The sequence below is a fragment of the Oryzias melastigma genome, unplaced genomic scaffold, assembly GCF_002922805.2.
Source record: "Oryzias melastigma strain HK-1 unplaced genomic scaffold, ASM292280v2 sc00335, whole genome shotgun sequence".
Lineage (NCBI taxonomy): Eukaryota > Metazoa > Chordata > Actinopteri > Beloniformes > Adrianichthyidae > Oryzias > Oryzias melastigma.
Window position 1 is genome coordinate 60536 of NW_023416935.1, and position 11925 is coordinate 72460.

Consider the following 11925-nt stretch of genomic DNA (forward strand, 5'->3'; position numbering starts at 1 on the left):
GCTCTTTCGTGAATCACATTCCTCCGCGGGAAAAAGTAGTCATCGAACTTTGCTAACACAACCTCGATCTTATCTCTGTCAGCCATGTTGTTAAATGTAAACGACTTAAAAATCTTTTCCGCTTCAGCGCCCATCGCGTAGATGAGGCAGCTCACCTGCACCGGCCCCTCATCCTTATTGAGCTTCGTGGCGATTCTGTATCGCTCAAAACGCTGCCTCCAGTCTGGCCATTCCGACGGCTTATCAAACGGAAAATTGGCGGGCGGATTAAACTTTGCCATTTCTCTCGGTTCTTCGTCTTTTTATTCCATTCACGACGTTGGTCTTGTCCGGGAAACTTCTGACACCATGTAGAATGACGAGTGGCGATATATTGATGGTTGAAATCAGAACTCTTTATTAGCAGGCTTCAGTCCTCGAGACACACACTTCGTACAGCTGCCGTAAAACGTACTCTCTCTCTGTCGTAAAATCACACTGTCCCTCAGTGTCGTAATTCAACAGGTCTGAGGTTATCATTCATTATATGACACTTAGTTACTAATAAAATATTCAAAACACTTTAGAAACTAAAGGAAAAATAGAATGAATTCCTTTTTGATACCAGGAAATTAAATATATTATTAACAAAATTATTAAATACAATGACAATGATAAAAACTAGAAAAACTACCAGAACTAATTACCGCTTTGATTAATTTTCCATTGAATAAAACTCTCTCCAAAACATACAAACTCTTATGTAACTTAGATAACATTTCCATTCAAAAAAAAAAAAAAAATGGGATGCAGACTTGGACACTGGCACAGACCATTAAACTGACAAAAAAGTCCAAACTTGCTGCTAATTCAATTCAAAACTCTCCACAGAATTTATTATGCTGAACAGAGGATGTTCAAGATGGGTCTCAGAAACTCAGACATTTGTTCACAATACATAATAGATTGTATTTGCATTTGTGCCCTCTAGGGGAAACCAGAGACCTACAGCTATACTGACATTACTAACTGAGGCTTTAATTCTTTTATATGACTTCCTTTCTATTGATTTATGGTTTATATGTTAAATCTTATTACAGTGTTTTCCAAATGCTAAGACGCATTTTCTGAAACATTTGACAAATTTAACAAAACTCCAAACCCAATTTTCAAAATAAAAACTAAACGTGCAAAATTCTTGACTTTTCAGTCAAAAGCTCACTTTAAGGTCATTATGAAGACTCAGTCATCAAAACTAACAAACACACAGCAATCACAACACACTACACAACCCAACACTTGACACTGTTCACAAAATGGTTCATAAGGAATGACCCCCACCCCCGTATAAAAATAGAGAAAAATTGATTTCAGGATTTTATTCATTTATTTATTTATTTTTTTGTGTGTAAACCCAGGTTCACATTTATTGCACTTCACCCTCTTTTCTAATGCGGGTCAAACCAGAGGACTTCATCCACATCACAACATTGTTTACCCAACCACCCAACAGAACAAAATGATCTTGTTTGCCTGATCCAGTCTTGACGAGACCCAATTAAAATGTCATCACAAGCCATGTCTAAAGCCTACAACAGGCTCTGTTGAGTGTATGATTGTCTCTCACAAACCTACCAATGCCAAGCAGAAAAAAAAATCTTCAATTGGGTTAAGAAATGGAGAACAAGGTGGAAGAAAACTACCGAAAATGAGGGGTTAGAGTTGAACTATTGTCTGATGGGTAAACTTTTGTGAAAACTGATATTGTCCCAGGCAGCAACAAAGTTTTCTGTCATTTTCATCTGAATTTCTAAATGTATTATTTATATCACAGTAACAACTTGAACCTGCCGATCTGAGGGTTGACCTTTTGACCTGCTTCCCTCATGGTCATTCCATAAACCATACGGTCAATAACTATGGTCAGGATCTCATCAGAAACCTTGTTCTTCATCTGGGTCCAGGTCTTGGTGTGTGTCTGGGTTTTTGCTCTGTTATCCATCTTACTGTAAAAAGCTGCTTAGGTGCCGAAGAACTACATTCATTTTCTGTGCAGTTGATAAGTGTTAAGTATTTTCAGTTTGGACCAGTTGTGTGTTAATGGTGATTGTTGTGTTGGAACAGAGATTGAGTTTTGACTTTTTGTGTTCACTTTTTGCCTCCTGTGTGTTGCAAATGCCAAATGTGGTTTAAAAGTGAAAATGTGTCTTGTGTTCTGCAAAGAGTGGATTAGTTTTGCAAATTGGGTTTTAGGGTTTGGTCACAGGGTGATGTTCTTTAGAAAAGAGTTAAAGCAGTTGGAGAAGGGCACTTAATGTTTTAGCAATTGGAAAAAACGAATTTTAAATATTCTCAATTTAACAATCTCAATGATTATGAAGTTATTTTTTTTCTTGGTATAGCATTTCAATATTATGTACGTTACTTCTTTTTAGAGGGCTGCACGGTGGCGCAAGTGGTTAGCGCTCTCGCCTCACAGCGAGAAGGCCCCGGTTCGAATCCCGGCTGGGACCTTTCTGTGTGGAGTTTGCATGTTCTCCCCGTGCATGCGTGGGTTTTCACCGGGGACTCCGGCTTCCTCCCACCGTCCAAAAACATGCTTCATAGGTTCATTGGCGACTCTGAATTGCCCCTAGGTGTGAATGTGGGAGTGCATGTGTGTGATTGAGGCCCTGCAACAGACTGGCGACCTGTCCAGGGTGTACCCCGCCTTCGCCCTTCAGTAGCCGGGATAGGCTCCGGCACCCCCGCGACCCCGAAAGGGAAGCAGCGGTCAAGAAGATGGATGGATGGACTTCTTTTTAGAACACCCTCAACTTCAACATTAAAAGTTTGCTGGAAACTGGATTATGCTTCTCTCTGACTGGAGCTCTGTTGAAAGAAGCCAGTAGACCAGCGTTCCCCACCAGACTGTTCATACTCTATCATATTACTTCTCCGTCAACATCCTCAAAGCAAATGTTGCATCTGTAGGGCTCTTTCTTGGCATGAAACCATACTACTGCTAACAAATGTTCACCTCTGAATTTGAAATTATTTATTGAATAAGGGCAGATATAAAAACAGACATTCTGTACATATGTCCCATATCATAATGTTATTAGCCATAGCTAAACTACATAGTTTTAGAAGCTAATCTTTCTTTAACAGTTCTGGTATTGCCTGTCTGTCCTGGGATAGGATCTCTCCCTCATGTGCGAATTTGTATTTGTATTTATTTATGTAGTAGGGATGGATATATAAACATAGACATACAGCAAAGCAGCAGTCCCATGCTCATGTCATCATGCTTGTAGCAGGAGCTAATTTGCAGCATTTGTCCACTGATGGGCTTTTTGTGCATTAAAATAATCGTGATAAGACATGAAATGAAGTGACTGGTTACAAAATGACAGAATTGTTTAAAAACAGAGACTTGTTAAAAAGATAAATATATACATATATATACATATACATATATGCATACATATACCTGAGCAAACCTCACACAAACATGTGGGAATCCCTAAGATTTCTTCTTTTCTTCTGGATCAAGTTTTTTTTTAGGAGTTTTTCCTTACCGGGAGGGAGGGTCTAAGGGCAGGGATAACCTGTTTATTTAGTCTTAGTTTTTAACTATTGTTCATATTTTATGACAAATTTTCTGCATTTGTAAAAATTACCCGCATGAAGATTCTTTTGTGATTTTGGGCTATATAAATAAAATTGAATAGCTAGTTTGCAGCATTTGTCCTTAGCTGGGCTTTTTTTTAATACATTTACAAATAGGTATAAAATGAGAGTAAAATACAAGAAATAAAACAGTCATTGATTAAAAAAATACATAAACCAGTTTAAACTGAATTTCCCTGAGAACTTCCAAACGGATTAATAAAGTATTTTCTATTCTATTCTATTCTCTTCTAAAAGACATAGGGACAGATCAAAAGGATAAAAAACACATCATATCAACTTTTTATAGCATCAAGACTTCTGCTGCTACAACCAATACTTTGTTTTTTAAAAAGGCTAAAACTGGACACAGACTTGAAATCAGTGGGAGTGAGTTCAAAAGTTTTGCACCTTTCACTGGGAAGGGAGACTGAGCAAAACTTGTTTTGCAAAAAGGGATTTTACAATTCCCATTGGAGACTGCTCTGGTTGATCTGCTGCAAGTCTCTAATTTACAAATTAAGGTCCAGATTCATTGATCCATTTAAAAATCATTTTTAAAAAGCTAAAATGAATAACATTGGTAAAAGTTAAAATGTTATATTTCTTTAAAATTTGACAGTTGTGATATCTAATTGTTTTTTGTCAAATATCTTCAGTGCCCGATCATAAAGCCTGTCCACTGGTTTGAGTGTGGTCTGACTGGATTATGACCAAATGGTAATTCCAAAGCACAGGCGGGAAAAGATAATAGAGTTTAAAAATTTCCAAGCACATTCTGGAGTCAGGCAATGTTATAATTTAAAACAGTTAAATGAATTGCATCATTAAACATGAATTGCATCTTGATTGCCTCTGCTCTTAGTCTAATTTCAGCTACTTTTTTCCCACACCTTCATTGTATGGCTCATCAGCTTTATTCCTCAGCAGTTGCCATATCTCTGCACATCTCCCTTATTCTTAAAAATGGTTTCCATTACACTTCATTTCCATTTCTTAGGCATATTCTCTCTACTATAGAGCATTAACATCTGTAATTTTCACAACTGTTTGAATGGGAAAAACAATGCTAAACTGGAAAATAATAAACATACGAATGTGAGTCGATACAGCAACCTGCTGTTTGATCATATCAGCTTGGAAAAAATGTCAGCCGAGAGTTCAAGTAACTTGGACATAATTCCGTCTCTTTTGTCCCCCAAAGCTAACTTCAGGACTTAGGCAGCGGAGGGCCTGGGTGCTGCCGCTCCTTGTCTATTTGCTGGGGTTGGGGGGCGGTGGTCAAGTCTCTCTGAAGCCAGGTGGGGACAGCAGAGGTTCCGTTAGTTGGGGGGTCTGGTCAAGCACCTGGGTGGGACAGGTGGGGGTGCTGTGCAGTCTGCTGAGCTTGGGCATACGGGTGTGTGACGTTTGGTGCCAGAGAAATTCGGACCCCTAGAGGATTGCCCAACCTGTCCCAGATCCAGAGATTGAGTGATCCTAGTCCTAGGTGAATATTGGGGATCCAGCCTAGCATTTCAATTTTACTGTTTCCAAAACATTACAAAAAAAGGAGGTCATGTTCAAGTTTTTTTTCAGAGTATTAAATGGAAAAAATGATGAATTCAGAAGAGACAAACAAATGATGATTGAGTGAATGAATAGCTAAATATATGTGATGGATGAACTAATGAACAAATTAACGGATGTAAATTTCTATTACTTTCAGGTGTCCTATGAGCCAATCAGCAGCACTTTACGAAGAAAACAAGAGGAAGTGGCAGCAGTAACAATCCAAAGAGCTTACAGGAGACATCTCCAACAGCGAGCCGTCAAACCGGCATCCTGGAAGTTCAAAGAGAAAACTGAAGAAAGCCACAATGAGCCGTCACCGCGGAAGGAAGAAGGACTTCTTTCCAAAGGAATCAGTCAGCAGCTCGGAGTCACTGAGATGGTTTCTGGCAAATTAGATCAAGATGAAAATATGGAGGTGAAACTTCAAAGTGAGTTTCTCCTCCATGCGGCTCCGCCTTATGAGCTCCTTAAAGAGAGTCTGAAGGAATCGGCCGTTTAAGGCTGGTTCACCCCACCCTAGTTTCAGAGGGACATGGACCTCTTTAAAAGATGTGAACCAGAAGACCGTAAAAATGATGCATCAGTGGATCCAAAAGCCAAACCGTTTACTTTCTAATCAATCGTTAGAAAACTTTCAGCATTTAACCTTCAGTCATAGTTGTTTTAAAGGAACCTGCTTGATGTGCTCTACTTAGATTTAGGAGGCAATTCCTTAACAGAGATTGAATGTTTTTTTTGGAATAATATCTCCATCTCCCAGCACACCTGCAACGCTTTCCTGTTCTCTGCTCCCCCTCTTTTGACTTTTCCTCTCTTTTCTTTTGCCCTTCATCCCTTTGTTGCTCTTCCTCTGTTGTCCTAGCATTTCCTTGTCCTTTACTGCTATTCGTTCCTGTCTTCATCATTGCTCCTAGCACTTCCTTTCTTGTTGCTGTTCCTCATCTCATTTCTTTTCATCTACTGTTTTTCTTCTGGTCAGAAGATTTTTTTTTTATCTTCGATATTTGCATTATTTTCTTTAACTGTGTCACTTTTCACGATTTAATTTTTGTTTGAAAATAATGAGTTCTTGTTTGATTTTAAAGTTCTGCTTTCCTAGTATATATTTTTGTTCTACTTCATGCCAGTCCTTTAAAGCTGCATGTTGGAGATTTTGTTTAATTCATTAAATAAGTTGCAGATTGTCTGAGTTGTTTCTGATGATGTGATCTAAAGTTTCCAGTGAAGAAAGTCCAGTGGTCTATTGTTGCAACTCTGACTCTTTCATGAATAACGAAAGCTTTAGGACCAGTGTCTAAACATGCTCCCTTCATAGGTCACAGTGGAGCCACCCCCCCAATCTGCGTCATAGCCTCATTCATTTTTTCTGTCTAACATCTCAGTTTCATGTTGTGTTGACTAAATTCAAACCTGTCCTCTGTAATGATGAGCAGCTGAACATCTGCGAATAAATTCATGTTTGTGAGAACAAAACATGTAACATCTGATTGCTCCCACATTTTCACATCGCTGTATTCATAAATTCATAAACAAAACTAAACTCATTTCCTTCAGTTCATGTCTTTGCTTTAGAAACAGTAAGGAAAGGATTGTTCCAAAGGTAAGAAATCTCTGTTTCCTTAAAAAGTCAGATTATAAGTATCTAAGCCAAAGACTCAGAAGTCTCTTCTACAGATAAGATTTACAGAAGCAGAATCATGCCTTCATCTGAGACAGGACACACTCGGGACACACTTGGGACACACATGGGACACCTTCTGGACTCACACGCAAAGACACGGGACACACTTGGAACTCACATGGACAGACACGGGACACACTCGGTACACACTCGGTACTCACACAGGACAGACTAAACACCCTCGGGACACACTCGGAACACACTCGAGACACACACAGGACACACTCAAGACACACTCGGGACTCACACGGGACACACTCGGTACACTCTTCTAACACACTCGGGACACACTCTGAACACACTCGGGACACACTCGGTACACACTTGGGACACACAAGACACACTTGGGACACACTCGGGACACACACGGTACACTCTTCTAACACACTCGGGACACACTCTGAACACACTCGGGACTCACACGGCACACACTTGGGACACACAAGACACACTTGGGACACACAAGACACACTCGGGACACACTGCAGACACACTCTCGACTCAAACGGGACACACTCGGAACACACACGGGACACATTAGGGACACACATGGGACACACTTGGCACACACTCAGGACATGCACGGGACAAACTCAGGACACACAAGGGAGACACAAGACTCACAAACACGACAAATTCTTCAGAACACAGCTTTCAGCATTTGGATCGGAAGTTCTCTGGCTTTCTGCTGCCCTTAAGTCCTTGGACTGGATAAGGGACAGAGGTGCTTTGTAGCTCTGAGGGTCGTAGTGGCCCTATGGAAGAGTGTCCGTCCTGAGACTGGAAAGTTGTGAGTTCAAACCCCGGCCGAGTGATACCACAGACTAAAAATGGGACCTAGTGCCTTCCTGGTTGACAGTCAGCATTAAGGGGTTGGATTGGGGGCATTAAACCACCAAATGGATCCCGAGCGCAACTGTGTCTGCAGCTCACCGCTCCCCCAGGGGATTGGTTGAATGTGGAGAACGGTGCGTGACAATTAATGGGACTTCAAGCCACTGCTGTCCTTCTTTACAGCATGATGACCTATGGGGCAGCTGACAGGAGGCTGAGAAAAACATTACACAGTCTCTGCAGGTTCAGTCCACAAAAACATGCTCCTTTCTGCTGATGCAGAGGAGGAAAACGTTATCAAAGATATTTCATCAGACTGCAGATTTTGTTTGGTCTTAAATTTTCCCTATATTTGGATTATAGTTTATCATTTTTTGTTCTCAGAAATGATCCAAAGAGTGATGAAGGCAAAAACAGTAATGCTTATGTTTGTCTCCTTTTGGAGAGAAAAGACTTGATTCACACAATGACAAAAACGTCACATTTCTCTACAGATATAAGAGCTGTCAGAGTTTGGAGACAAATGTGGACTGCCACAAACTTGTCCAGGATTCCCCCTCAAGGACACCTTCACTTAAAAAAAAAACACTCTGGTATCAGGGCCGGTTTAAAGGAAGAAAATTCTTCTTCTATGTCCTCAAACATGTCAGAGGTGTTAAAGGAATTCTTATCTAATCATAAATTAATCTGGTAATTCCACATTTAAAGATTTAGCTGAGTCATGCCTACTCTGATCACATAAGGTTAAAACACTCACAGGAACCCTGCAGAACTCGGAAGTCTGTGTTCCTCTGAGAACAGAAAAGGATCTTCATCTGTTTGTGGATGTTTTAAGTTTAAATCTGGTTGTCTAAAACCTTTAATGACTCCTGATGTGTCATAGTTCACCTGAGCAACAGTGTTGCATAAAAATGATTTCATGTGTTAATGTTCATCAGACACTCGCTTGTTTGCTCGTTTCATGTTTCTGTTGATGAATTTAACCAACGAATTTTAGCTTTAAAACCTGATCACTGAACTGAACATATCAGGTGATTCGTCGACCGATTTCAGAGCAGATCCACGAGAGCCAGAACCAGAATGGATCCCGGGCTAGCCATTAACAGAGGTAAAACATCCCAGTTCCACTCTGACTGCAAGAAGAACTGATGAGAGCGGACGTGTATGTACTCTTACCTGTCTTACCTGTGTGTCCTCCAGCCATCCTTCTGCTGTCAGCTGTCTGTCTGAGTGTTTGCTCTCAGCCAATCACAGACAGCCAGCGTCTGTTTTCCATTGCAGTAAACAGAGTTCAACACATCCACCTGCTCGCCCAGAGACTTTTCTCTGACTTTGTAAGTCCACTGAAGCTGTGTGGAGATGGAGGAGCCGTTAAGCTTTTCTGAGTGTTTTCTATGTATTTTAGGAGAGCTCTCTGCAGACTGAGGAGCAACGTCAACTCAGCAAGATCTTCTTGCAAGATCACTGCAACTCTGATATCAACATCAGCCCATTAGACAAGCATGGCACTCAAAACAGTCCGGTCAGTTCTGAACCTTGTGTTAACCTTTACTACCCTGTACTAGCTTGTATGAACCTTAGAATTATGTACAAACCTTCATTATCCTATACTGTCCTGTAGTAACCTTAACTACTTATACTTCTTTGTATTAACGTTTATTTTCATGTTCTACCTCGTTTCAACCTTTCTAACCAGCAGTACCTCAGTGTCCTATGCCCAACTACTCGATACTAACCTTTACTAACTGTACTACTCTGAACAAATCTACAATATTCTGAATCTACCTTTATTATCCTGAAGTTACTTTTATTTCCTTGTACTTACCTTTAGTAGTTTGTACTAGTCATTAGTATCCTGCAATACTCTTATGGACCATGTACTAACCTTTACTATCCAAAACTATCCTTTACTATCATGTAATACTCTGTGAAAAACTTTAGAGTTTACTCGCCAGTAATAATTGTTACTGTCAAATCTGAAATGTTGTGTTTCTGTGAAAGGCAGTCCTGTATCCATCAGTTGTGTGTTTCTATCATTTCTTACTGCCATCCACTTTCGTACATAACGTTTATTATAATTCCTGAGAGGATGTTTTGTTTGTTTTTTGCCTTTGTTAGATGTTAATATTTTTCCATGAGCCTTCCTAATTCACTACTATCCATATGGAATTTTATGAGCTAAATTGTGATGTTGTGTTTTTGTTCTTGGTGGCAATCTTATCCAGGGACTGCAGTTAACTTCGAGCTCTGTATCCAACACTGCTTCATTTGGTTAAACATGTAATTATGTGTACAGTTCTTAATTAACCATTGTGCATCCTTATGGGGTCCAGATGACCCCAGTATTACATTGACGTGTTATCCATCCCATGACAAGTTGTGGATGAAGGTGGACAGGATTTATTGTCTGCCATGGAGACTTGTGAAACCCAAAAATCATTCCAAGTTCCGTGCGGTGTCTTGTGGGGTCCACATGACCCCTCTTCTAACATCAACATACCTAGGATGGTACAAGGGTTAAATGAGAATGAAAGAAATGTCCTCTACCCATGTAAGACAGAACCTCCTAGTAAAGAAGAGAACCCTGAACTAATTCCACTGTTTGGTTTCAGGTTCAGAAGCTCCTGTCTATCTGCTATGTTCTGGTAGAATCCTGGGAATTACCCAGTCGCTCTTTGGCCGGGAGTTCGGCTCCACGGAACCAGATTTCCCCCAAACTGGGTGAACTCAAAACAGGAATTCTTCTTCTGATTAGGGTGAGTACCAGCACAAACCTCTCACAGATGACCTTTGGCCTTCACATCATTTGTGTTACTACTTGAACTACAGGCCAATCAGAATGTAGCTGAGATCTATGAGGACACCCTGTCTCTTCCATTGGGAGAGTACATAGACTATTATCGTGGACTTGGGGCTGACGGCTCACTGAGGCGGACATATGAGCTGCTAGCTTGCTTCAAGAAGGACATGCATAAGGTGAGGAGGAGAACTGCACGTGAGGTGTGATAATGATGATGAAGATGATGAGCTGACTGTGCTTGCAGGTGGAGACCTACCTGACTGTGGCTAAATGTCGACTGTCTCCAGAGACAAACTGTATCCTGTAAATGTACCCCACCATGATGACTGCCTCAGCTTTTTAATAATAATATTAGCATGAGCAGTGCTATGAGTAGGAAGTGTCATAATAAAGTTTGTGTTGCATTCTCAAAGTCTCTTCTTCTGAAAACAACAACAAGCGTAAAGACAATGTAGAAAAAGAATCAGATTCACAGAAAAGTTTGTAGTCTCCATCCTGCCACATGACAGGACGGGCAATTGGGGGTCTCATCATAGGACCCCCCCTTCACCAGCTTTCAGTGACATGATGTAATATAACAACACAAAGAAAGCCACTAATATAGGAACAATATGCTTTGAAGATATTGTGAGAAGAATGGATAACGACAATGAAGCAGCAGCGTTTCAGCTGATTCTACTTTGACTTACTACTGTAAAGTTGCAGCAGAGCTTTTATCCCTCATAAGTCTTCACTCTCTGAGATTGTTGTTTTTAACCTCTCAACCCCCCATTGCCACAGAGCCCAGGACCTTCATTCATAAAGTTTTTTATAACTTTTTTTTTATAAAGTTTTGGAAAAAATGTTAATGTTCCTATGAAAAACAACCAAATTTAAAGATAAAATGTCAACAAAACATTGAATCAGGGTGTCCCTGTTCAGCCTACTATGAAGCTTTTCAGAGTGGTGAAAACTGATGTGTACTTACAAAAAGCTGATTGCTGAAAGCAAGTTCGAGAAGCTGTAAAAGTCCTACTCCAACTATAGATTTTTCTATTGTAACAGCATTCCCAGTGGCCTTTTAAAGTCATCAGTTATCATGCATTTGACCCCCCACTGGTGGAGCGGTGAGCTGCAGACACATCCGCTCTCAGGAACCATTTGGTGGCTTAAGCCCCACAATCCAACCCCTTCATGCTGAAATTCACGTACAGTGGTCAAGGGTCCCATTTATTTATTTATTTATTGTAACTTGTCCTGTCCAACAGCTGAGCCAACAGATGTGGGCTGAGAGCTTCTTGTGTTGGGGAGATTTTACTGTCACAACAGGGATTTATTGAGTATAAACCCCTGTTGTATTTTATGCTAAACTTTATTTATGTTCATTATGTTTTATTTTTAATTTTTTTTTCTTTGTTGTTGGACCGGACGAAAAAAAAGAGGGGGG

General features: G+C 40.3%; 2 protein-coding genes across 3 annotated transcripts in view; both read left to right on the forward strand.

Moving 5' to 3' along the window:
- scn4ab (sodium channel, voltage-gated, type IV, alpha, b) overlaps positions 1-6657 on the forward strand; it is a 56505-nt gene extending 49848 nt beyond the window's left edge. For both annotated transcript variants that reach the window (XM_024262539.2, XM_024262540.2), the window contains one exon: positions 5339-6657. In XM_024262539.2, the coding sequence (XP_024118307.1) occupies positions 5339-5683 (345 nt within the window). In that variant the 3' untranslated portion in view covers positions 5684-6657. The remainder of the gene's footprint in view (positions 1-5338) is intronic.
- Positions 6658-8667: 2010 nt separating this feature from the next.
- Positions 8668-10906, forward strand: gh1 (growth hormone 1). The gene is made up of 6 exons (XM_024262545.2): positions 8668-8807; positions 8900-9033; positions 9105-9221; positions 10312-10455; positions 10529-10675; positions 10744-10906. The coding sequence occupies exons 1-6, from the start codon at positions 8780-8782 to the stop codon at positions 10804-10806; spliced, it is 633 nt and encodes a 210-aa protein (XP_024118313.1). The 5' UTR covers positions 8668-8779; the 3' UTR covers positions 10807-10906.
- The last annotated feature ends 1019 nt before the right edge of the window (positions 10907-11925 follow it).